General features: G+C 41.2%; 1 protein-coding gene across 11 annotated transcripts in view; it reads right to left on the minus strand.

Annotated features, from left to right (window-relative positions):
* Nucleotides 1–26,916, minus strand: part of VPS50 (VPS50 subunit of EARP/GARPII complex) — a 203,269-nt gene that overhangs the window by 88,670 nt on the left and 87,683 nt on the right. For 9 of the 11 annotated variants that reach the window (XR_012157551.1, XM_073333942.1, XM_073333941.1 and 6 more), the window contains 5 exons: nt 24,338–24,435; nt 22,173–22,267; nt 21,631–21,729; nt 15,188–15,278; nt 13,579–13,755 (listed from right to left, as the gene is read on the minus strand). Coding sequence is in view for 9 of the 11 variants with exons in the window: in XM_073333942.1 (XP_073190043.1) it covers nt 13,579–13,755; nt 15,188–15,278; nt 21,631–21,729; nt 22,173–22,267; nt 24,338–24,435 (560 nt within the window). In the remaining 2 variants the exon portion in view is untranslated. Of the gene's footprint in view, nt 1–13,578; nt 13,756–15,187; nt 15,279–21,630; nt 21,730–22,172; nt 22,268–24,337; nt 24,436–26,916 lie in introns of those variants that run through there. The other 2 variants (XM_073333944.1, XR_012157552.1) reach the window with 2 other exon arrangements.

Consider the following 26,916-nt stretch of genomic DNA (forward strand, 5'->3'; position numbering starts at 1 on the left):
TTCCATACTTATTTTTTTAAAGAACAAATACAACCCTTATCTGGAATGTTTAGCTAGAAACCAATGCAGCAGCTTGTCCCACATTTACAATGAGGGAAACCCTCATGCAGGCACCTGCCTGCCTCATTCAATACGGACTCTGCAACCCTCACCTTCAAAACAAACCCACTGTAGATTTGAGCATGCAGCCAAATTAGCCATGCTCATAGATTCATAGATATTAAAGTCAGAAGGGACCATTATGATCATCTAGTCTGACCTCCTGCACAATGCAGGCCACGGAATCTCCACCCACCCACGCCTGCGATAAACCTCTCACCTGTGTCTGAGCTACTGAAGTCCTCAAATCGTGGTTTAAAGGCTTCAAGGGACATTGTTGATGTGAACTGTAATCCGATTATTAAAAACTAAGTAAAAACTAATCGCAGGCACTAGAGCTCTGTTAGAGCACCCTGCCATTTGCTTTTATAAATCATATTTTACTATTTTACAGAAAATCTCTTCCTCCGCTAATAGGCAAATGAAATACTGACACTTCGTGGCCTGAAGGATTATTTTGTTTTCCCCAGATCAAGAAAATTTCAGCCTGATAAACTGAAAGATTTGGGAAAAAATTATGAGCAATTTAGAACAGACAATTACAAAGGGTAATGTATTCAAACACCTCAATATGTGAGCTCATGAAATAATGTGTGCTAGAGACTATGTAGACAATAAAACAATACAACAAATGTTTATAAATTAAAAAAGCTATTTTAACTTTCCAGACTATTAGATTAGCAATTGAATTACCTAATTGGTAACTGCATACTACAAGCTGAGGCATAATCAATTAGGGGCTAGAAAAACAAATATTTCATTTGTTCAAATTTACTAAAATTTTGCTATTTTTCTAGCTGTTGTATTTTGAACATTGCTAAATTAAGAAATTAGCAAATAAATCAGAGATTAATTAACCACTCTAACATTTGTCTGACATTAAATTAGTTGCCTCAAATAGAGTTTGCAGAGAGAAAAAAACTTTCTAAAGGGAGATATTTTCAGAATCAAAGTAATTTTTAATCCTAATATGTTTAGTAAATTACTGTCAGTTGTTCCAAACTGAGGTGCTTTAAACTACTCCTTGTGTAAGAAAATCTCACTAGTCTATTTGTTAATACAGAAAAGGAAAACAGCCCAAGTTCTAGGGCAAAACCTGGTTCCCCGCAGAGCTCCTACAAACTCAGGATTCCAATACACCACTTGGCTCCTGCGTATCCCCTTAAATGAATCCTCCTACCTCAGGATTGGATACACCAAGACTTCTACCTCAGCTTTGCCCCAACCCACACTGCTCTGTAGACACCCTTTGCAAAGGGACACAAAAGACACTCTTAATGGAACCATGCTGATTCCACTGAAGATAAGGATCCTAGCAGCTGATAGGGGCTTCTGAAGGATTCCTCCCTGTGGAGCAAACACTCTGGACAGAGAAAACAATTCAGACACTCAGTGCCCTGGGTGATTCAGAGGATGGAACCACCAGCACAACCAGGTTTTGCTAATATTCTTATGATATGTGTGCCAGTATTTCTCACATACGTCGGTTAACACCTAGGGCTTTTGTGGAAGCAGCAAATTTTAAAGAGGGGGGCCTTGGACATCAGGAGTGAAACTTAAAGTGGAGGGAGTAGCATAGAAGAGAGAATGTTGATATTAGAGATAGTGAACAAACAGCTGTCCTGACTATTATTTCTAAAAGAGAACCCTGCCACACCACATTTTCAAATTAATGGAAACCAGGATTATATCAATGCAGATTATTTCAGGAAGAAACTAACCCAAGGTTTCATTATTAGGAGATGAAAGGGAGTTTTTTAATTAATTTGGAAGAATCATTAATATGAAGAATTAGTCACCTATTTGGAAATAATCTGCCTTGGCTCAACTAAAACCCAGTAACTAGGAGATCATTTATTGACTGGAAATGTTAAGAGTCCTGGTATACATTTAAGAAGATTCTTGTGTGTCAAATGTATTAATCCAAAAGGAGGGCCCATGAGCTTTGAGAGCACCAGATTCATGTCCCATGGGGGAACCAAGTCTCGGACGCGTGGGTACAGATGCTCTAGATCTTTCAGAAATCGTGCCGTCATGGGACGGCCGAAGACCGACCTGCCCTGAAGCAGAGAGTGGAAAGCAGAAAAGGCCACCAGGTGCATCTTGACCAAAGACAGCAACAAGCCCTGGAGCTTTAGATGCACCAAATAACCCAGGATGTTTTGCGACAAGGCCTCCTCAGGACGAATGTGCTTGTCCAAGGTCCAACACGCGAAGCACTTCCACTTGGCCACATAGGTAGCCCTGGTGGACCACCACGGAGCACTCCCACTTCTCTGTGGTTAGCCATGGAGCAGCCATGCCATCAGGTGCAGCGATGCCAGGTTCAGGTGCAGCAGATTGCTCTGGTTCTGGGATACCAGATCCAGACAGAGAGGTAACTGCAGCGGGTTGGCCACCAAAAGACTTAGCAGCATGTGGAACCAGTGCGGGCAAGGCTACATGGGGGCAACAAGAATGACCCATGCTCTGTCTTGCTTCACTTTTAGCAGGACTCTGTGGATAAGTGGCACTGGCAAAAAGGCATGCATCAGTGCTCCCAACTACAGGAGCAGGAAGGCGTACAACAGGGAACCCTTGTCCCTGCCATATAGGGGGCAGAACACGTGGCACTTTCGGTTCTGCCAGATGCAAACAGGTCCACCTGGGGATTCCCCCATGGTCGGAAGGTCAGGTTGACCACCTCCAGATGGAGGGACCACTTGTGGTGAGAGGAGAAGGTCCTGCTGTGGCAATCTGCCAGGACGTCCCTGGTTCCAGGTAAGTGAGTGGCCATCAGGTGGATGGCATTCTGCACATAAAGGTCCCAGAGGCTAAGCGCCCAGAGACGTGCCCAACGAGTGAAGGATAGCCTTAGTGTCCTTCTTCCTGTGCAGCCTGCCATCTGTTTGATTGAAGAGCCCAACTCCACCAAAGGAGAGGTCCTGAACTGAGGCCTGCACCTCCTGGGAAAGGCCTGCCGTTTGGATTCAGGAGCTGCGTCGCACAACCACCGCAGATGCAAACACCCTCGCTGCCGAGTCCACCACGTCCCATGCCATTTTCAGGGTGCATCTGGCTGCCGTGGTCCCTTCCTCTACCAGAGTACCATACTCCCAAGCCTGACCCTGAGGAAGGGAGTCCTGGAACTACTGGAGACTGTCCCAGAGGTTAAAATTGTTTGGGCCCAGTAGGGCCTGATGGTTCGCCACCCAGAATTGTAAGCTGGCTGTTGAATAATTTTTTCTGCCAAATAAATCAAGTTTTGTGGCTTCTTTGTTCTTGGGCGTAGAGGCCGAGGGGACCTGCTTATCCTTCTCATTGGCCGCCAACAACACTAGCGAGCTCAGAGGAGGGTGGGTATACAAGTACTTGAAACCTTTGGCTGGCATAAAAGTACTTTTTCTCGGCCCGTTTTGAGGTGGGTGGGATAGAGGATGGGGTCTGCCACACAGCCGTAGCAACCTGGAGGACCCCATTGTGTATCAGTAGGGCAATCCAGGCAGGCATGGAGCCAAGAGGACATTGAAAAGGGTGTCCTCCTGCTCCGCCATCTCCTTCACTTCTAGCCCCAAGTTCTCAGCCATCCGCCTGAGAAAGGCTTGATGTTTTTTAAAGTCATCCGGGGGTCTGGCCCTGGAAGGTCCCGCATCCACCTCCTCCGGGGAAAAGGCAGAGGCCCTGACCACCGGTTGAGGCACTGAAAGCTCAGCAGCTGCTGGAAATGGAGGTTTGGGGGTGGGCTCCAGATCCTCCACCCCGACCTCGGAGCAAGCTTCCGGTACCGGGCCCAGTGCCGGTGGGGCTGTCAATCTTTACTCCGAAGCGGCCACTGAAACGCGCTGCGAAGGGGGCATCATCATCATCACCACCACCATCACCGGAACACCCCATGCTCCCCAATCCCATCATGGAAACTGGGGCAATGGGTTGAACTGGGCCTCCACACTCTCCGGCAACCAGGAAGGAGCGGTCAATGCCTGGGTCTGCGGGCTGGTCGTGCCTACCGGTGAGCACTGACCAGGCATAAGCAACCGGTGGCTATACCAGGGAGATCGGCATCGGGGGAATGGCGCTGTGGAGACCGGTAACACGGTGCCGGTGACCAAGACCGATGTCTAGATGCAGACTGGTAAGAAGGCGAACAGCGTCGCTCATAATATGGGGAGCGTTGACCCCACACTGGGGAATAATGTCTTGGCATCTGGGAGGAGAGTTTGGGTGATCAGCGGCGTGGTTGAAACCTGCAATGGGATTGCTTCTCTGGTGACAGATGGCACTTCCCCACGTCCAGAGGGGTCTTAATGGCTGGCTCTCGGGGAGCCTTAGCCTGGTCCTGCAGCACCACAGACGTCATAAGAACAGGTGGAGAGCTGCGCTCTCTGCGAGCCTGGGCTTGGGATGATGACAGTGCAGGCAGGGTGGTGGGTTCCATACCACTCACCAGAATCAGCGATGGACCTTTAAGAGGGCTAAGAGCCCCAGCCGCAGAGGCACACTCATGCTCTTTCGGAGAAGGCTGGCGGACAGGCCTGGTCCTTCTGTCAGATGACTCCAGGGCCTTCTTGCTCGGCGCCGGCGAGTGCTTCTTTGCCTTCTTCTTTGGCACTGACAAATGGTGCTGAGAGGAGCCGGGTGCTGGCGGCACACTGCGCACAGAGGCCCAAGTACTCAGTGAGGCCTGTGTAGAGGGCTCAGAAGCCGGGCGGAGAGTGGATTCCATCAGGAGGACCCTGAGGCAAATGTCCCTCTCCTTCTGGGTGTGAGGCCAAAAGTTCTTACAGATCCAGCAACGCTCCTTGATGTGTGACTCACAGGCACAGGCCTGCCACAGACCGAGCAGGGCTTAAACCAGGAGCTCAGGGCATGCCCCACTTGGGGTGAAGTCCCCACTGGGACCTTAACTATCAGCTAACTATGCACTTAACAACTACTTAACACTAACTAGAATCGAACAAAGGCCTGAAGGCACAAAGTCCAATGGAAGAAACTGCTAGCTCTTGACAAGCAAGAGAGGCACTCTGACTGACCACCATGGGCGGAAAGAAGGAACTGAGGGGGCGTGGGCCGGCAGTGCCTGATATACCGCGGCATGAGTGCAGCACTCTAGAGGGCACTACAGCTGGCCCTACGGGGACCACTAAGGCAAAAATCTTCAATGGCCATGCAGGTGGGCATGCACACACTTAGAATGGAATTGACATGAGCTCGCACTTGAAGAAGAACGGATCCAGAATAGGTTAATAACCGTTTTTTCTCCTTCAAGTGAATGCACAGGTCCATTCCACTCCAGCTGACTCACAAACAGTTCAATCCAGAAATGGGTTTCAGAGTCTACCTGAAAAACTACTTGTCCAAAAGTGGCATCATTTCTGGAATGCTAAGATACAGTACAATGAGTAGTAAAGGAATCTACTGACCACCAAGCTAGAGCTCTAAAAAGGTCTGTTATAGTTACTTAAGCCAAAAAAACTGCAGAAACTGTTTGAGATCCTGTAGAGTGAGTACATTGGCATTGTCATAGCAGAGATGTGTACAGGACAAAATCCAGGATGAAATCCTCTGCATGAAGACTGGAAGCCTTTCATCCTGTCCACAACTGACATAAGCAGCTGGGAAGACAATCTAAAACACTAGTCCTGTCCAATTAAAAAAGCCAGCACCCTTCCAACATCCTAAGCATGGAGCATCTTCTCATCCTTATGAGAATGGGGCTTAAGAAAGAAAGTCAGTAAGCATGGCTTGATTGAGGTGGAATTCTGATACTAATTTAGTCAGGAATTTCGTAAGTGGAGATAATACCTTCTCCTTATAAAAAAAAGGAATAAAAAGGGTCAGCTTCCAATGTTCGTAACTCCGTCACTCTTCTCACAGAGGTAATAGTTACCAAAAATAGATGCAGTAAAGAGACGCAGCCATTGGTTCAAAGAGTCGAGCCATGAACATTGTTAGCACCAGATTTAAGTCCCAGGAAGGAATGGGCTCCATGACATGGGGCTATAACCTGCCCAGACTCTTTAAGAATCTAACAGACGTAAGATCAGAAAATACTGAGTGGCCTGCAATTTCTGGATGGAAAGCAGCAATAGCTACCATGTGAACTCTGATGGAACTAATCTATAGGGCTTCTTATTTCAGGTGGAACAGAGAGAGTCCTCAATAGGTTGAACAGAAATCAGGACTGGCAAAACACTCCTCTCTGCATTGACCACAAGGAGAATCACTTCCACTTCAACAGGTGGAGTGTTTTGCACATTCCCCAAGCACTCCATCTCTTGAGGTGTTAACCATGGACCATCCAGGCTGTAAAATGGAGAGTGGCTCGGTCGGGACATAGCATATGATTGGAGTTAGGATCTGTAGGTAGCATCAAAAGTCCTGGTAGAGAAGCTCAGCAGACTGGAGAACCAATGCTAGCAAGACCAAGCCAGAGCTGTAAGGATCATGTTCTCATGTTCCAACTTCTGAATACCAGGAAGGAAAGAGTCTTTGAGATTGGTGATACAAAACTTCCAAAGATGTATCGCCTCTTGACAAAGACCGATTCCCACCCCCCCACCCCGGTTCATGCAGAACTCCACAGTGTTGTCTGTGAAGACTTGTAGATTGTTGCCCTTGATATGAAGGAGAAAAGCTCAACAGACCAGATGAATAGCCAACAATTCCCGCACATTTACGTTGCGTGCGATATCTTGGTAAAAACACAGCCCTTCAGTTTGTAGGTTTCCTAGACGAACACCCCAATTTAAAAAAATGTCCATAACTGGAGTCAACGTGCACAAGGGAGGTGTGAAGGGAACTCCCATACACATTGGCTGGATCCATCCACCAGACCAAAGAGGCTCCTTTGGTCTGGTGGACACTCCTGCAGACACTCAAATCAGCATTACCAAGGGATGACAATCCACTGGAATCCACGGGGAATCCACTGACTTTAACCAGCTTTGCAACTCTCGGAGACAAAGCCTGGTATGCCAAACCACACACAGGAAAGAAGCCATGTGCCCTAGTAGTCTGAGGCAGTTTCTTACCATTCTAAGTGACTTTGAGGTTTCAACTGAAACATGTAATGTTGTCTGGAATTTGGCTAGAGGTAGGAATGCCCTGGCTGCTGTAGAACCCAGAACTGGCCCTATAAATTCAGTTCTCTGATCAGCAGAGAAGACTGACTTGTCCTCATTGGTCAAGAAACCCAGAATACTGAAGAGGGATCGGATCCCGAATAGACTGACTTCTACTTAGGGTTTGGATTGACCTTGTACCAGCCAGTCATCTAAGTTAGGGCACACTAGTACTCCTGTTTTCTTTAAAAATACAGCTACCACCAATCATGTATTTTGTAAATACTCATAGGGCAGCAGGCAAGACAAAGGCCTAGACTGATAATGGGTGTTGTTGACCAGAAATCTTAGGAATCTTCTGTGGCTTTGATGGATAGCCATATGGAAATATGCATCCTTCAAGACGAGGGCAGTGTACCAGTCTCTGGGGAAGGGAATGATACCATTTTTACGTATTTGTTCCAATTTCACAGGTCTAGGATGGTTCTGAGACTTCCTTTCACCTTTAGAATCAAGAAGTATCATGAATAGAAACCCTTCACTCAATGGAGAGGGGGAACCTCTTCTATAGCTCCCAAACAGAGAAGATACTGCAATTCTTGGAGATGGAAATCCTCGTGAGAATGGGTCCTGAAGGACAGGGAAGGGAATTGGAGGGTCAGAGAATGGAGGAAATAAACTGCAGTGTTCAAATAAACTACTTTTCCTCAGTACTTAGGACCTATTGAGCTGTAGTAATATAGGACTATGGGCACAGGAAATGGGATAACATGTTGGGAAACAATTGGGCAGAGAGAAATGTTACATCACAAACTGGTATTCTATTCCCGACAAGACAGTCACTTACCAGGACAAATTTCTTGCAGCCAGCACAAGACTTAAAACTCAGAGACCGAGGCATACCCTGGTACTGGGTGTCAGTACCCTGTGAATAAGAGGGAACCAACTCTGCAAGAAACAACACTACATTACACTAATCTAGCACTAACAAATAGCACTAATTTAATTATTTATAGAAAGGAAGATAACTTCCCTGCAAAGGGAGAAACCTGCAGTCGCAAGCCAATGCACTTGACTACCGATTATGGGTGGTAAGAAGAAAGTGGGGGAAGGCAGCTCCACCCTTATACTATCATTCAGAAGCACAAGGTGCCTAAGGGCACACACACACACCACACCGATGGGTAGCACTAAGGGAAAAATCTCCAACTCTGGAGCCTGGATGCGCACACACTTGCAGTGGAATGGACACATGCAATCACTTGAAGAAGAAGCTGGGTTCAATTTCTAACTCTGTTACAGATTTCCTACGTTACTCTGGGCAAATCCCTTGATCTGCCCTGTGCCCCAGGTTCCCATCTGTAAAAAATGGGGATGGGACTTACCTACTTCACAGGGGTGTTTCAAAGATAAACTCCATTAACAATTATGAGGCACTTAGATATTACGGTGATGAGAGTTATATAAGTGCCTAGACAGATAGATAGGTGTAATACACAGAGTAATTGAACATATTGATCTACTTGTTCAGCACAATTCCTTAGTTTCACAGAAATTACTTTTAACACAGAAGCAATCAGCTATCTAATTTCCAAGGTGCCAAGCTTCAGTGCTGTATGGAATAACACTTTCATAGAATGTACTGCTAACAGTGTTCTGTGATGGGTACAAATATAGGAAGCCACTACCAAAGATTTTTCTGCAAAGGAAAGAAAATAAGATCTCTCTGCATAAATGACTGTAAACTTTGGTTTGCATAGACACCAATGATAAATTATATTAATTTGAAAAACACTTTAATTCTACAAACTAATCTGAAGTTTCATAATTAATACCACATTTAAGGTTAATGAAACTGTTTATAGTAAGAATGGCCTATGTTTATCACAAGAACAAAAAACACATAAATCATGTCCTCGGTATTCCATTCTTCCCACACTGAACATTCTGTCCTGCTAGTGTCAAAGAAAAGCCAAAATCAATTACAGTTCTTCAGCAGGCAGAGATTCTGTTTTATCATTTCATGACATATTTAGGTTTCACTGTAATGCAGAACACTTCACGCTGGCACACAAATATTAAAAACAGGACAACACAGCCAGCCTTGTAAACTCACAGTAGTGTGTCACCCTACAAAACAGAACATAATTCAAGATTAGAATATGGAAACCACAACATGGGCTACAGAAAGGCTGTCTTTGCTGCATAAGTAACGTATTAGCCCACTGCTAATACATATGATCAAGACGCCCTCCAGTGACTGATTACAGCAAAAATACAGCCCACTACAGTTGAACAGATGAAGAACTCCTTTAGCTCAACAGGTAGAGGCATGTGCTTTTTGATGCTAAAATTCCTGGAGATCAATCCCCAGTCAAGACCTGGAGTCTGTAACTAATTCTGGCTAAGGTGTGTCACACATCCAAAGGGGGAGGTATTTATTTAATGGTGAGGACATGTTGATTATTCTTCATCCAGCATCAGCTTTGGATGGAAATGAATATCATATCCACTTTTTGTAGTGGACAATACTGCACGATAGAAGCAAAAAAGGTAATTTTAATGGGATGGAATGCAGGGATCTCTAAAAACCTAACTGAAAAGTGGGAAATTCAAAAATGATAAAACAACAATACTTCTACACAGCGATTTGTCTGTGGAATTATTGCCACGTCATGTCACTAAAGCCATTTCGCAAAATTCAGAGGAAATGGATGATTATATGTTTAACAATATATTCCAGAGTTATAGCTAATGCAAAAATAATTAAAATGTTTTGGAGGGATATGAAAACCTCATGCTTCAGGGCTTAAGCCAATCTCTAACTATATAAAATGGTTTGAAGAGATTTGGGGGAGGGGGGCAAAAGTATCTCACACCTACTTTGAGGTTTCCTGAACTTTTCCTGAACAACTAGCATGTGGTGTTGGCTACTGTCAGAGAGACAGGATGAACCAGCGGTCTGATCCATTAAGCAATTCCTATGTCAGGGATTATACAGCTATAAGCCTATACAGCTTGCCAGAGATCGGAGAAGAAATGTTTTAGGAAGCTCAATTTCTTGTATTTTACCGAACACAGAAGCATGTTGTATGATTACATTTTTCTAATGTAGTCAAATTAGCTCAGTCTTGCAGTAGGATTCATTCACTCAGAAAATGTAAATGATTCTCCATCCTGTATTTGATTTATGGGTACACAAAGAGTTAAGAGAAGGTTCAGTGGTCACACTGTACACCATACGAAAATGTCATCTTCAAGAATCATCACCCTCTCTCACTATCCAATTTTTAACCACATGCTAAGATAACAAGAAGGAGAAGCTGAGTATAGATGAAGTTGGTTAAATTTGATAGGCCTAGAAATGGAAGGAAGCAGATTCTGAAGTGTGGGAAATCACAAAAGGAAAAGAAGCAGATCAGCTTATTTTTCATTTGAATTTAGTTTTCTGACTTCACAAAGCATACAGGCTGGAAAGGAAAACATTAGAAAAGCTGAAGTCAGAGCCAAAGGCAGCTCTGACACCCCCAAAGTTTACATCTTTGGGTCCGGAGAAAAGGGGTGGAAGGGAGAAAAATACAGAGATGGTAAACAAACCGTATACATTTTCACTTGCTCAGATGTTGACACTTGTAATTTGTGGACAATCCATTTTGTAATAAGAAAGGAAACATCAGACTTCACACCTTGGCTTGTATTTTGTTCCAAGAAATACCTGGTTTTGAGATTTTGTTCGGTCTTTAAAGTAGATAAAATTAGCATCTTTAAAAACTATTTAACCCCTTTCTAAAATGCTAAAAAAGAAATATACCTGTAAGAAATTCAAGACATGCCTAGCTTTACACTATCTTTAATGGCATCAGTCCCATGCCCATCACAAGGGTGCCACATATTCTGTGGTTGTGGAATTTGCCACAGAATCCAACCCTCAACATAAAACTGTGATCCAGAATTAAAGTTTTCTTTTTTAAAAAATTATACTTCTAACCCTTTTGGGGTATGTCTTCAATGCACAGTTAACCTGGGTCATTGGTAGGATCTTACCAAAATTCACAGCCATGAAAAACACATAACCGAGTGTGAAACCTGGTCTCGCCCGTGAAATCTGTTCTTCCCCATAAAATCTGGTAGTTTGTGTACTTTTACCCTATGCTATAGGCAGTGTTTCTCAAACGGTGGGTCCCGACCCAAAAGGGGATTGCAATGCTATTGGGGGGGGTGGGGTTCATGGTATTGCCACCCTTACTTCTGTGCTGTCTTCAGAGCTGGGCGCCTGGCCAGCAGCTGCCAGTTTCTAGCTGCCCAGCTCTGAAGTCAGCACAGAAGTATGGGTGACAATACCACGACCCCCCCTACAGTAGCCTTGCGACCCCCTTTTGGGTCAAGACCCCCAGTTTGAGAAACACTGACTGAAGGGCTTTACATGTTTATAGTTTACAGTTTTAAAATACATAGTAATGCTTTGTTATAATATTGTGAAATTTAAGATTTAAATCTCTGAAACCATGAAATTCAAGATTTTTAAAAAGCTACGACTGTGAAATTTATGAAAATGGACCATGAATTGGGTAGGGCATGGTCATTGGCACCCAGGTCTCAGTACCCACATTAGCTTAGCCCAGATGCAAGTGCTGCCACAGAAAAGCTATCCCCATGTTACTGTGTCCTCACTGTTCCTGCACTTGCCCATGTGTGTCTGGGGCATATTCCATGGTTTTGTCTATGGAGACGCTCTAGGATTCTTTCCCAGTCAATTGCCAGACAACTTGTCTGCTTTTGGGGGAAACAGTGGGACAGGCATTGGAGAACTTTCAGCACTTGAGGAATTTTTGCCTGCACCCTCAGTGCAAAGTGGACTTATTTACTAATGTGTTTATACAGTGCATTTGGAAAAATATGCCCTTTTAAAATAAACACTTATTTAACCAACAGATAAAGCAAAAAAATTTGTCTCAAACACCTTAAAAAGATTGTTTTACATTCTGGATAGACCAGATTTATTACGCAGCAGACACTCTGGTCTTTTAGGTAAACAGACAATTAAGATTGAAAACAAAATATAAATCTATCTTATAAACTACAAGAAAATTAAAAATAATCTAGGCCTACTATGTGACTTGCTTTAAAACAATTATAGAATGGTGTGGGAGCTAACAACCAGTTTGAAGTCAGGAAAGAATGTCCAGAGTCCAAGTTTTGGAACAAACTCAGCTGACTTCACAGGTGTTCAGGGGCTGTGAAGGTACATGTGGGAAAAAAAGGGAGAGAGAGAGAACCAGGGCCACGCTGGGCATCTCCTTGTCCTGATGCTCCCACTCCCAGATCCTGCAGGGTGTCTTTTCATCCTGAGGGCTAGCTCTACCACTGGGAATTCCTCCTTTCTCTCCCTCTTGCCCATGTAGCTCAGTAAGGAGATGAGCACTTGGTGATTTGAACCCCTTGTTATTATTCTAATTCCCATAGAAGGAAGGGGTAGGAAGTTCAGCAAATCATGGACAGAATAGATGGCCACCAACATGTGATTCAAGAGAGAATCTGAACAAAGTTCCATTTGGAGACTGGCAACCTGATAACTTAGTTAAATCTTACAGCATGTGCCAGGTTTGTTAAGGCACTGAGAGTGAGTGCAGTAGGACTGCCAGATGGACTTCCTCATGTCATAATAAAAGAGGGGGAAATAATATTTGAGCGAGGAGGAAGTTTGGACAAAGGTTCTAATGAGAAATGTAGGTATGAACTTTCTGCATGCATAACACTATATAAAATGTTTTCTTTTAAATAAACATTTGATTGTATGATTATGATAAAAATCAACAAAAAGATCAATACATTTAAAGTTAATGTTGACTATTATACCAGTAGATCTCAAACTAGCATCCCCATAACATTCAAAAAATAAAAACTACTCAACAAACTACATTCTCCTTTGGAAATCATGGTAAGTTTATGTAAACAAGACAGAAAGAACAATCTGTGAATTATCCGTGGAGATTACTCTCTAACAAGCCAGAGGGAGCTAATCCTTCTAATACTAAAACAAGGCCAAATTTACCACAACCAGGAAATTTAAGTAAATCGCATCTAATTGTCCTGTGATAAATTAGCACTTCTCTGTTTCTGTTCTAAGTGGAACATGGCTTGCTAGTCTGCAGGAACAATTGACTTGGATGGAAAAATATTGATCCACCACAAAGCAAACAGATCTGGCTTTCCACAGGAAGCCCTGCTTTTAACTGCCAATGTCAGAAAGCAGAGTGACCTATTTTAAATAGTAAAATGGCTACTTTTGGTACAATGGAGAAGGCAAAATATTAAAGACAAATGTAGTTGTCAGTCACTGATTCACAAGATAATTGATCCTTCAAATATACTGTGTGTCATGTTCATTTAACGATAATGAGAGCTAGCATGGTTCTTGTATTTATGAAATGCTCCATACCCCATTAGAAGCAAGTACATCTTCTGTCTCATCATCTTTGCTGTTGACCTGAATTTCAAATGGATTTCCTCCATTACAATAGTGCTCAAACAAAGTTATGGTTGCTGAGATTGCTGAAGCAGGCTGCTTACTAGGCGACACAGACGGGGAACGTGACTGCTCCATGAATTTAAATTCCTATTGATAAAAATACAGAATAATTTTTATGCCTAGTAATGTAGTTTAAATATCGATTCATAGCTTACTGTCAATTACCGCTCTGCAACAAGAGTTTACTTCCTATTTAAATACAGCTTTTAGACTGATTTAAGTTAACCTTGAGGTTTGCAATCTCACAGGTTTGTCTTTCTAATTTTAGCAAGTGTGTCTTGCTGCACCATGCAATATACCTCTTGTATTATGGAAGTGTTCATTTTCTAGAAATAAATAGAAACGTTTTTACTAGCGATTAAAAGAGTATTTTCACAAGAGATAGAACAGGACCTAAATCTCAAACTGTACAAATACAGCATTAATTGAAATGTAAAGAATGTATTTCCAAAATTGAAGTGACACTATCAGACTAAAAAAATATTTTAAAGATTATTTTCTTTACCTTTCTTATAAATATTTTAGCTTATTAATATGGAACAAATTTTTAAAATATCCTTAGATCAAGTACATTTCAAAATTTTTGGACTGCTACGCTGCACAATAATATGGGATTTCAACAGACTGGGAGGATGCTCAGAACTTTTGAAAAATCAGACCACTTAATTAAAGTCCTATCTCTAGATATTCATTTCTGAAAATCTTGGCCTAATTTTTTTCTTTTATTTTTTTTGCTGAAAACATCATAATTTATTTTTACTATTCAAAGATTAATCACTAAATTTATATAATCAAATGTAAAGACATAGATCAAAATGTACTGGGCTAACGGGACTTGGAATTTAGTAATTTCTACAAAATTAGATGAATAGTTTCTGGGCTCTCCAACAACTCTTTTGAGTTTCCCTGCCAGTGCATGTGGTTTAACAATCACATTTTTCTATTAAAAATGCTTTTCTTTCCCTTTGTGTTCTGTGAAAGCTCTCTTTCTCTCTTGCTGCATGAATGTATATAGTCAGCTTCCCTGTACAGTCAAACTAGAAAATAGTCTACCATCCCCCGCAACCATGTTCATCCTTAGCAACCTACATGTTATTTGTAGCAACAACTCTAGTCATGTGGCTGTCAGGCAGCACCAAACAGGTAGATATTAAAAAAGCAAATAAAACAGCAATGTTACTATTTACCAACCTCAGCTTAGTCAGAGACCCTGATTCAAGAAAGTACTAAAGCACATGCTCCACTTGCTTTCAGTGGAATTTTACCACATGCTTTAGTACTTTCCTGAATATTTTCTTGAATCAGGCATGTTACCATTTTAGATGCATTTAAATCTGAGGTTTAGAATAGCATACACAGATCCCTAAATAAATATCACTCTAATTTTACTGTACCATTAAAATAACCCGAAAACCAAACAGCAGTTTGCACATCCTATCACATCCCTGACAGCTGGTCTACACATACAAAACAACCTTATTTCAGAAAGAACTTTTGAAAATTGAGTAGCAGTACTTACATGAAGCTGTAAAATACTAAAGCTCGACTTAACAGGACAAAGCTCCCAGGTCTCGTTCTCCAAGAACATTCGCAATTCTTCAAGACGAGTTCTGAAAAACACCACTCTAGATTGTCAGCAAAAATAGTCACAGCTGAACTGTTTTAACATTAGAATGAAAAAGTGCCTTCAATTGAACAAAAATCTTTAAATTATACTTTACAATACAAAGTCATCCTTATTTAGGCTTTGCTATTAATTTCTTTTGCAGAGAAATTCAGATCATCACCTCCCCAAAAACTTGTGGTTCCCTCCAAAATGAGCCCCTGGGAAATCTCCCTTGTAAGTTAACATTGTCTCAGGTTAATTAATAAAAAAGGAACTAATAGCAAGAGGCCAAGATTTGAAGTGCAAGAAAAAAATATCATTTCTAGACCATGACAGAACTTTTAGTTCTCACACTTTATCTCCCTGATTGGTCTCCTGTGAGGGACTTTGTCATAGGCTTTAGGAAAGTCCAACTAATTATAACATGTCCCTTTATCCACTATTTTGTTGGTGAGGTTTTCTGTGACAATAATGGGCTGTTGCATTTTTCACAGGAAGGTTGGCTGGTCCATGTCTCTGAAGGAGCCATTGTTGAGATCAGTTAGCAGCGTACACAATTATTCTTTGCTGGTTTACCACCTGCCAGGCAGGGGACAAACCAGTTTTGCAAGTGTTGGTTCAAATATTTCCAAAGACCTTTCTGAACTTCATCAAATGTGATGAGGTACAATTCAATCAGGGTGACTAATATCAACATTTCTGGGGTAGATTTTTCTGGCTTGGTGAGTTCCTGCAATATTTGGGTTATCTTTTCTGATAAGTAGGTAGAAGGCTTCCTTCCAGCAATCAGTGCTTTGGCCAGGATGAGCTGGTTCGCTATGAAAAATAGTTCTGCCAGTTGTGATTTAGCAACTGTGATGGTAACAAAATAGAAGTTACTGTGGCAGAGGAGTTCTACAGAAATTTTACACTGATGTGTAGCCAATTAGTTCATTTTTATCATCCATTTATCACTGTGTTACATTGTGTTATGGTCAATTCATATGCTATTTCATATAAAATCAATGTGGCATTACAGAAGTATAAGACTGACAAATATTTAGGAATGATTAGTGTATATTAGGTATATAAGTAAAGCCTGGCTGCAATTCAAGGCCTACAGGCTGAGGCCTGTAATATTTTAGCTTAGCGAGACTAGGCCGTAAGCTTAAGAATGCTTGACATGAGTGGGTGACCTAGGAATAACCCTAGGCCAGTAAGGTCACAAGATTACTGTAAAACATGTGCCAATAGGTAATGTTACAGAAAACTAGATTGCAATAAACCACATTGCATTATCCAAGATCACAATACACCTTACTGTAACTTTATGGAATATCCTGTCCTGACTGCAGGATACATGTTGTGCATAGATGCTAATAAGAATAAGAGGAACTAATAAACAACTTATGAAAAATTGGGTACCCCAATATTCATGGGGTATGGAAGTACAGAAAAGGAAAAGAGGATTGAAACCCTCCTGCATATGCATAAGATGTTTGGTGTGGTCATAAAAACAATACACAAGAGGTTTCCTAGTTGTGTAAAAGTCAGAAGACCCCATGGAAAATTCCAGCAGGAACCATCCTTTTTTGATGATCACCTGATGACAGATCCATCTGACCTGAGAATATCTTTGAGGATGTGAGTATGACTACAGTCTTAGTAATTGCATGGGTTTTTGTAGGATTGACATATGCATGGGTAATTGTAACTTTACTTATTCCTTTAATAAAACCTGTAGTACAGTTAAGACTTTGTACTTGTGATTGTGTCTGTGGTCACTATCCTCAGACTTCATTTGTTCCTGGAGTCTCCAAATTTGAGAAAAGCACCAAAGGTAACTTTCACTCTGTGTCCGTTCAGTCTGCTGAACCCATCGTAGTTTATACTAAATTACTACATTCAATCTAAAAAAAAAAAAAAAAAGGCTACAGATGCATGAGGTTGATTCAGTCTGTGCCACTGGCATTCTTCTGATGTAGTTCAGTGAGTCACAGAGATCTTCATGGTTGGAGCAGAAGGCAAGTGCAATGTATTTAACACATTTTGCAAGTGTGAGGATTTATTTTGCCAGATATTGAACTCATTCTCTCAGCTTATAAATAACTACAAAATTGTATATTTTATGACATCCTGTAGAAAAGTACATTAAGAATGCACGGTCACAAAATGTGTTAATTATTTTTAAAAGCCTCTACAATTAATATATAAAAACATTCATGCTTGTACAGTAGCATAATGGATTTTACTCTCTACAGGTGACATGATCAGATACCTTTAGCAATGCCAATACAAAATGTAGCAACCTTTAGCCACTAAAGGGTAACATGAACCTACATCTGTCAAATATTCCATGTAATAAAAAGCATGGGGAAAAAAAAACAGACAATGTGGAAAAACTGAAAAGCAGCACTCTACAGAATTATACGTTTTTTCAGACAAAATATTAAAAGTTCATTCATCACCTAAGTTACATTTCTTCACATGTTTAAACTTTGTTTTAAGCAGGAAGGTAATAAGTTCATTAATGAAGGGCACTATTACAACAATGTAATCAAAAACATTAGTTCACTCTACTTCCTTTGTTAAGTTTTCATCAGCACTCCAGCCTTTCATTTAGCTACAAGCAGAAGCACCTTTAATATTCTCTCTCAGCTAGGTAGCCAGGAACTTTATTTCACTGCTGCCATTTTTATTTTTTTTTAATCACTGAGGGCACATCAATAATTTTTTCCTTAAAAGATACATTATGTTGTCTTGTTCAGAATGTAGCAGTTGGTAAATTATGCACTAGGTTCCAAATTAGGCTGTAAAACATTCATCACATCATTCATTAACAAACTAATTACTGATATAATGAATGATTTTGGCTCAGTAAGATGACCAACATGTGCTTAACTATTATTGCAATTAGCTGTGTCTACTTACACACATTCTGTTCAACCAGAAATAGATTTGGGGTGAAATTTTACAAGGCAGTGAGTACCCACAGCTCCCACTCAGTGTTCCCTCTTATTTTTTAGGTCCATGTGCGGAATGGACACATCACCTTCATATTGGTGCACATAACAAAATTCACATGATGGGGGTAGGGCTTGGAGTGAGGGGAGAGGGCTCAGGGCTGGGGTAGAGGGTTGGGTGCAGGAGGTGAGGGCTCCAGATAAGGGTGAAGGCTCTGGGGTGGGGTCATGGATGAGAGGTTTGGGGTGCGGGAGGGGGCTCAGGGCTGGGTATGAGGGGATTGGGGTGCATGCTGCCCCGGGACCATGATGGGGAGAGAGGACTCCCCCCAGCCCTCTCTCACTGCAGCAGCTCAGGGCCGAAGGAGGGGCTTCTCTCCTCAGCAGCTCCGGTAGACCTGGGCCAGGCCAAGGGAGGGGCTCCGCTCCTCGGCAGCTACAGCAGGTCTGGGCCTGGCTGAGGAAGAAGCTCCTCTCACTGCCTGCCTGTATGGCCCTTGAGAAGTGGCCGTGAAGCTTACAGGGAACGTAGCTCCCATTAACTTCTACTGAAGTCATGAACTATTCTTGTGTTGCACAGCTCTGAAAATCTGAGTTTTAAATTAGAAAAGCTATGAGCAGATGGGTGGGGCACAGGGGAAGTGGTCTGTATGATAAAATCATATTGGAGCTAAAAGGATAAATAGAAAAAATTTTAAATATACAGCCAGATTTTTACCTCATTTTGAAATCTGAAAAAACTCATTGACTCAATGAACTTCAGTAGTTACTCTCGACTTTCACCACCATGCACAAGTTCAGAATCTGACTCAAAAAGAAGGTTTCAATTAAATCTATCTTTATTCTTTGAAAATTTCTGCCATTCCTGCCCAAATAAGCCTTTACAAAAACACCTTCAAAAAATGAATGAATCTTAAGAAGTTCCCTTGTTTGGAGTCTTTCACCATTAAAAGCCCATTCTTGCTTTTTATAAATAAGAAAACTTTTCCCAACAAAATGCTTTGCATACTTAATATGATCTTCAGCTACATGGCCAATTCCTCTCTCTATTCAGTTCTCTGAACCACCTATATGTTTAAAAAAACAAACAAACACACACACCAAGGAAATAGCCTTAAATCAAACTAATAATTTCTCAAGCAGCATTTTTCTGACTTTGCCTACATGTAAATTTAGATTATTATCGATGGAAACATTTTTTCATCAGTTTCTGTGTACGGTGAAATCAATGTTTATTGACATTTACCAATAAAAATAATTCTTCCAAACCTACCTATATGTAACCCGCCAGGAGGCTACATACGTCAAACTACACAATTAATGAGCTGATGAATCATGCTCCTTGAGCAGTTCCAGTCAGTGTAGCTTTTACATACTAATGCATCTAGCTTTTTTCAGTTAAATACACAAGGGAAGCAAAAGCCGCATTTGCTTGGTTTGAACATCCAAAACACTTAAAGCTTTAAATAAATCAGGCTAAATTATGTGCTTGGAACTTATACAGTGGTATTCATCTTCAAAGAGCTTTACAAACATTGTCTAATTATTCTTGACAAAAAAACAGGTAGGTAACCATTATTAAAAATCATCCTTTTCTCAGTGAGATTTTAAAAAACAAAACAAAAAAAAACACACAAGAAGTCAGTGCTAGGAATACATAGTTATCACAAAGCCTTGAACAAGAAGCACAAAAATCCCTATGTTCCAAATCAGCAGAAAATAGTTCATGATTTGCTAAAGCAACAGAATAAGCAAAGGACAAGTTCTCAGCATATACTCTTGCTCTTCCCCACCCCTATATTTTATTCAAACAGAATTGAGAGGGTTTAAAATTTGAGATTTCATAAACCACTATTAAACCTGCTCCTTGCAGAGATGCAATATGTCCTATGGCCAAATTTCATTTAAGAGTGCTTTATGTCTATTTAACTTAAATCAGTGAGGAATCACCCCCATAAGGGGGAGGAGAAGTATTTAACTAAACAAACAGATTTAATTAGATTGGTTGGACTTTTTGGGTAGACAAAGCCTTAAGAAAGGCATCTTAAAATGGCCAAGTGGAGAAGGAAGTTTCAGAAGAGCTTCAAATGGAGGTTTCATGAGGGTTTGAAGCTCCAAAATGAGGTTCCAAAGTAGAAGAGGAGATTTAGGTTGAGACTTAAGGCTGGATGTTACTTTGGAGAAATAGGAGCTATGGCAACTACACAGTCATAGAACCTTGTATCCAGGAAAGGTCCAATACACTCAAGGCTGAGACTTGACCCTGTCAGACAACTGGAAGGGAAATCTTTATTAAAATTGCTGAGAAGATATTCTAGGGCTGACTTTCAGGAGCCTGAAAAGGATCCAAACCACATTCTTGGCACCAGAATTAAGACACTTTCCCATACATTCCTGTCGAAATTTTAAGATTTTATGGATTTTAGTAAAATATCAATTAGTTCTCAGAACATCCATCTGAAGATAAAGTCATCTATTCAGCCTCCAGGCAGAAAGCTTCAGAATGACTGAGTGGGGTGTGGCATGTGCAGAAAAATGCCCTGAACAACAGAAGCCGGATGCCATGTGAAGAAGTCTTGGGAACCAAGGACTTCTGGCAAGAATCATTGTGGCATTTTTCCCCTTCATATCTTCCTGGCTATCTAAGCAATGAAAAACAAGAGCCAGACCACTGGAATGAAAGAAGTGTCTACATTCCAAGCCTGAACACTGGGGAAATCAAAGCAAAATTATGGCAGTTTAACTTTGAAATTAAAAGCCAGCAGGTGTTGAAGCTGACACACATGCTGCCATAAAATTAGGTCAGGTCTGCATGTAATGAGCCAAGGGACATTGGAATGCAATGCAGTTACAGATGGTCAACAAAGGGAAGGCTGCGAATGGGATCCAGGAGTACAAATCTATAAAATTATGAAATTCCTGACAGAAATAAATTGCATAATTATACATTTCAAAGACATTGCCAGAGATGTACGGAGACATGGGTGGATGGGCTCTCATTTTATGGAATGGTATACAAATAAAAATAAAATAAAATAAATACTTTTGCCAGGGAGACCAGGAATAAAGGCCTGCAGCTCTACTAGAGAAAGGGTCAAAAGGAGTCTTAAGGAGCAGCTTTTAGAGGAAGCCTGAGGGGCGACTGAGAAAGCCTAGGCACCACAGGTTCCCTACCTTTCCCCAACCTGCTCATTGCAGAAGTCTCCTCAGTGACTTTAACATGAGTGAGAGATTTTACCTGCAGCAATAGCTGAGTGTTCAGGCCCCTCACCCCCACGCACTAGACAGAAACACGCCCAAGCTGTCCACCTCAGTGAAACCAGGCCACTCATTGCCTCTGGAAACCCAGTTTAAAATGAAAAAAAGGAAAATAGAAGTAATCCGGCCAATCCACCGCACATTTAGTAGCCTTACCTGTGATAATTCTTGAAATAGTTCACACTTTGTTTTCTAATAGATTCTTGCAAAACTTCTGACTTACTGCCACAAAATTCTTCCCCAACTTGCATCAGCCTATTATAACAAGATACATTTTAGAAGTGTTTATCCATTCAATCAGTTTTAACAATACTGGAGTAAACAATTATTACTTGAATGCTATTGTTTCAGCTGGAATTCCCTCTCTCTCTTATAAGCACACATACCATGCTCATCCATCACCAATAGTATTTAAACATCTAACAAACAAAGATCATCACCATGCAACACCAGGCCTACATATGGTCTACTTTCTTCTATTGCATATCATGGCATTTTATAAACACTCAGGGCCAGACAGCCACAAGCAATCCAAGTGTCTGCTTGGGATCCTATGGTCCAATGAAAGCTCTATAGCCCATGACCTGAACACATCTCCCTATACCATTCTCGCTGTCCCCTCTTCTCCCCCAGACCCCCCCACCAAAAAAAAAAAAAAGCAGATGGAGCAAATGACCTTATTTGCCCCATCAATATACCTGCTAATGATATCTAGTACAAAGATAAAGTCATCATATTTGAAGTTAGACATGTCTGTCCCCAGCAGATACGTTTTCACTTTCAGCTGCACATCCTATAAAACACAAACATTTCAAAGTTAGTATTGAATCCTTATTAAATGTGTGTGCATATTTTGAGTTTTTATTATAGTAGCAGTGACTACTCTGGAGTTAAAAATGAATGACAGTGAGTAATTCATGGTTCACTAGCAATTTTTTGTTTTGTTCATATGTCTGACCCCTCTGAACAGCAGTTTAGGGCAGTCCTCTAGAGAAACAAGGTTTGTTGATCTGACCATTTTCATTAGCACATGTGATCTTTCATTGGCTTTCACATTACATCATTAGTTCACTAGTCAAAAATAGTTTCTTGCAACTTTCAGTAATGCAGTGTCAATCCAAAAACAACTTGAGATGCCAAGATTGTTGTGGACAGTGGTTTAAAGAATGCTTTGGATTATTGCTGCTCTACGTAAATCACACGAGGTTCAGAGCTTTGGCATCAGAAACATTGCGTGTTTATTAAAAACCTTTGGGCTAGTAATCAAGTTAGAACTATCATGAAAACAGGCAGGCTCACAAGATTTCCGGTTTTCCCTAAATCTTACTGACAGAATGACAGAGCCCTGTATTTCAGTAGTTCCTCTTCCAACTGATACCAGGAAGGGCAGAGCTGCAAATGTACTATTCTCAGCTGTATATGAAAAGCTTTAAGTACCTTTAAAAAAAAATCCCTCACCTTTTTACTGGTGCTCTGAAGATTATTACTCTTAACACAAGTCATATGATTTTATGGTACATGTCTTCAATGTAATGATGGGGACTCATGAAAAAGTTCTATTCATCTGTTCAAATACGTGCTTCCAAAACTGTATATAGCTACTTACACACACAGAGTATGTGCTTAAATGTCAAAAGTCTTGGTTTAAATTAAATACAAAACTTCAGAGTTAAAACATATATATTATCCTGAATTCATACCACTGGACTTCAGCACAGCCGGAAGAAAACATAATCCACTGATTTAACCCCTCATGAGACTTAGCAGTATTTGCTGAAATACTTTAACTTGTTTTGCTGATGCCTAACATGGACTTTTAGTCTATTTTGAATGTTCTGTCTGTTTTTACTTTAAAAAAAAATAACAAAAGTCATTTATGTTATGTGAGTTGTTCATGTGTGTCATGACAGGGTCGGGCCAGATGGCTATAGGAGAGTAAGAGAAGGCAGATATATTAGCCCCATGCTAAGTAGGTCCCTTTTCTCTGAGTAAGGTAATAGGGAAGATTCCAGAACAATCAGGAACTTTCTGGAGACAATTAAGACAGGCTGATTAGAACACCTGCAGCCAATCAGGAAGCTGATAGAATCAATTAAGACAGGCTAATCAGGGCACCTGGGTTTTAAAAAGGAGCTCACTTCAGTTTGTGGTGTGCATGTGAGGAGCTGGGAGCAAGAGGCACTAAGAGCTGAGAGTGAGAATGCGGACTGTTGGAGGACTGAGGTGTACAAGCATTATCAGACACCAGGAGGAAGGTCCTATGGTGAGGTAAAGAAGGTGTTGGGAGGAGGCCATGGGGAAGTAGCCCAGGGAGTTGTAGCTGTTGCACAGCTGTTCCAGGAGGCACTCTAGACAGCTACATTCCACAGGGCCCTGGTCTGGAACCTGGAGTAGAGGGCGGGCCCGGGTTCCCCCCAAATCCTCCCAACTCCTGGTCAGACACAGGAGGAGTTGACCTGGACTGTGAATTCAGAAAAACAGCCAAGCTGAGGGCTACCATGAAGCTCCAAGATGAGCAAATCCACCAATAAGCGCAAGACCCACCAAGGTAGAGCAGAAACTTTGTCACAGTGTGCATTTCCTTCTTTTCATCTGGCCAGAGCTATGGATGTGAGACTGCAGACAAGAAATGAGTTGGCCTTGGCTATTACATAATAGTCTCCCTACCACAAAATGCTCCTGTTGGCATTCTAACCCAAGAAATGGCTGTGTCTGGAGACTGAGCCATCCTTCTCACCCTATAATTCCTTAAATTATTTTAATTTCTACTTATCTACAGCAGTTTGATTTGTAACAAAGATCACCACAAAAGATTTATACTTTGTATTTGGAAAAGAGTACGTTTAGACAATCCAAAACAAACCTGCCATATTCGTGAAAGTCCATGTTCTAATTTCTTTTGTACATAGCTATGGTCAAAATTGGTCTCCTCAGCTCCAATCACATTGTTGCCATCTGAAACTGAAATTGGAAGATAGTGTGGATATTTCCAATAATCTTAAAACCTAACTTCTAGTCTTAATGAACCTACCGCCTCTAAGTTGGCCTGCAGGGTTGAGACTAGATAATGGCTAACTTTGTTTCTCTGTAGTTGAAAAGTCTGAAATTTTAAAGGGACAGCAATGAAGTCTTTAAAAAAAATCAGACGGGTACGGTTATGTCTGGCTAAGAAAACACAATATCCCATTCCATAAACCAACTAAGATAAAAAGGTAACTGACATTCATGTTTCAAATGGAGGGGAGATATAGATTGTCTAATCTAAGTATTGGCCACTCTCTACTAGGAAATATTCCCTAATGTAGTCTATCTTCGTAAAGAAGAACCATTAGTTGAAAAATTGTAGAAATAAGGTTTCCAATGTGTCCAGTAGCATACGCCGGCTGAATGTCTGGAGAAAGACCCTGCAATCTTTGCTCCACTGAGCAACGCCAGCAATACTCTATGCTTGGCTTCTTTCTCCCATTCCTCTCTCCATGCATTCTTCCATAGTACAACTACACATGACATAATCTTGTAATCCCAGTGCACCAAGCCCCAGACATTTTCTCATTCAAATCCCATCTATTCAACTGAGATTCTAGTACAGCCCTCATTAGTATACCCATATTACCACAGTACTTGAGGACTTTTTAGTAGTGCCCTAACAATCATGACTAGCATCTGTCATGCATGGTCCTCCCTCCCCGTTTCTGCAGGGAGAAATCATGACTTTTTCCCCTGCTGTTTAAAAATAATGGACCCTGTTCTGTGTATTTGTACTAGCAGAAGCAAAATTGAAGTAGTACACTTAGAGTAAAAGATGGAGAGGTTTATGATAATCTTTATATTCTGTTGGGCGTTCTTTCCACAATCTGGGACCAGCTGCCAAGAAGGCAACGTCTTAGACAAGCTGCATAAACAAATATTCCCCTCCTTGTGGACAGCTCTACTGTGCCTGACAAGTGGAGTTGTCATCTGTGATCTTTCTCCAGGAATTTTAAGGCAATCTTTTGGGCTCAAGCGATTGAGTGACCTGAAGGTAAGGCCTAAGGCCTTGAATTGGATATGGTATGTACAGAGAGTAATGTGGCTCTGGAAAGGGACACTGTGCTACTTAACTTTCCCTCAAATGGGAAGTTATTTGGGGCAGTGGATATAATGCTCTATCGCCATCTTGACCACTGACATTCAGGTAGTTTTGCATGTGGGCTAGTGGCTCGGATGGAGAAGAGTTGAACTAATTTCACTGAGAACCTTGACCCCAATGAAGCTTAAGCCCTAGGCTACTTAGGAGGGTAATAGAACAGGAGCCCAACAAAAACAATGCAGTAACATATACACTGGAGACGTAAACCCTTAGAACTTTAATTCCTTAAGCAATTAAGTTGACTGTTCTCTCCTGGTAAAAAGAATAAAAATAAATTGTAGAATTTGGTTGCGTTTACATATCAGTTCAAGAATAGCAACTACAATATTCAAATTTGTCTACTTAAATTAACAGCATTATTTGCGCAAGGAAGGCACTAGTTATTTGTACTAAAATAAGAAAGACATTTAAGGAAAAATACATTAATTTTCCCCATTTTTCCCCAATAACCATTCTGCCACTTTTTCTTAAGAAAAAGAAATGTCCTATGAAATGTCATGATAAAACAATCTCCTTACTCTCTGTAGATATATAAACTAAAGTTTAATAACCATGTCCAAAAAATTCATATTCTCATGAAGGCAGCAATTCTGAGTGACAAATGTACCTGCTTGAGCTAAGTGATTTACCATGCAAAATTCAGCCAAGATATAAATATGAAGAATGAACCACCCGGCTAGCTACATACTAAACAGATGCATCTTTTTCTCTGAATCATCAGGATAATGTAAATGGATACTGCAGTCATTACAAGTTCTTTAGACGTTACTGTGACCTACTCTGCTGTGGCATAATTCAGCAGAGACAAATCAAGCCTGAATTATAGATCAACTTGTCTTTGACCTACTTACAACACTAGGCCAACAATGCTTGGCTTAGGCTGAAATGTTGGTCATCTCTCCTGCCAAACATGGGGGAATGGATGGGTGGGTGGATTGATACCAAACAGATGTCTAGTACACACAGAGGGCCATTGCTATACACTTTTATTAAAAAGTTTCTGAGGCTCTTGTTTTGAGCCCCATCAGGCTGGATGGGTCTGGTTTTCTGTCTTTTATCCAATATTATGGGGAGCTATTTCTCACATAGAATCATAGAACTGGAAGGGACCTTGAGAGGTCATCTAGTCCAGTCCCCTGTACTCATGGTAGGGTTAAGTATTATCTAGACCATCCCTGACAGGTGTTTGTCCAACCTGCTCTTAAAACTCCCCAATGATGGAGATTCCACTACCTCCCTAAGTAATTTATTCCAGTGCTTAACCACTCTGACAGTTAGGAAGTTTTTCCTAATGTCCAACCTAAACCGCCCTT

Source organism: Lepidochelys kempii, chromosome 2, assembly GCF_965140265.1.
Source record: "Lepidochelys kempii isolate rLepKem1 chromosome 2, rLepKem1.hap2, whole genome shotgun sequence".
NCBI lineage: Eukaryota > Metazoa > Chordata > Testudines > Cheloniidae > Lepidochelys > Lepidochelys kempii.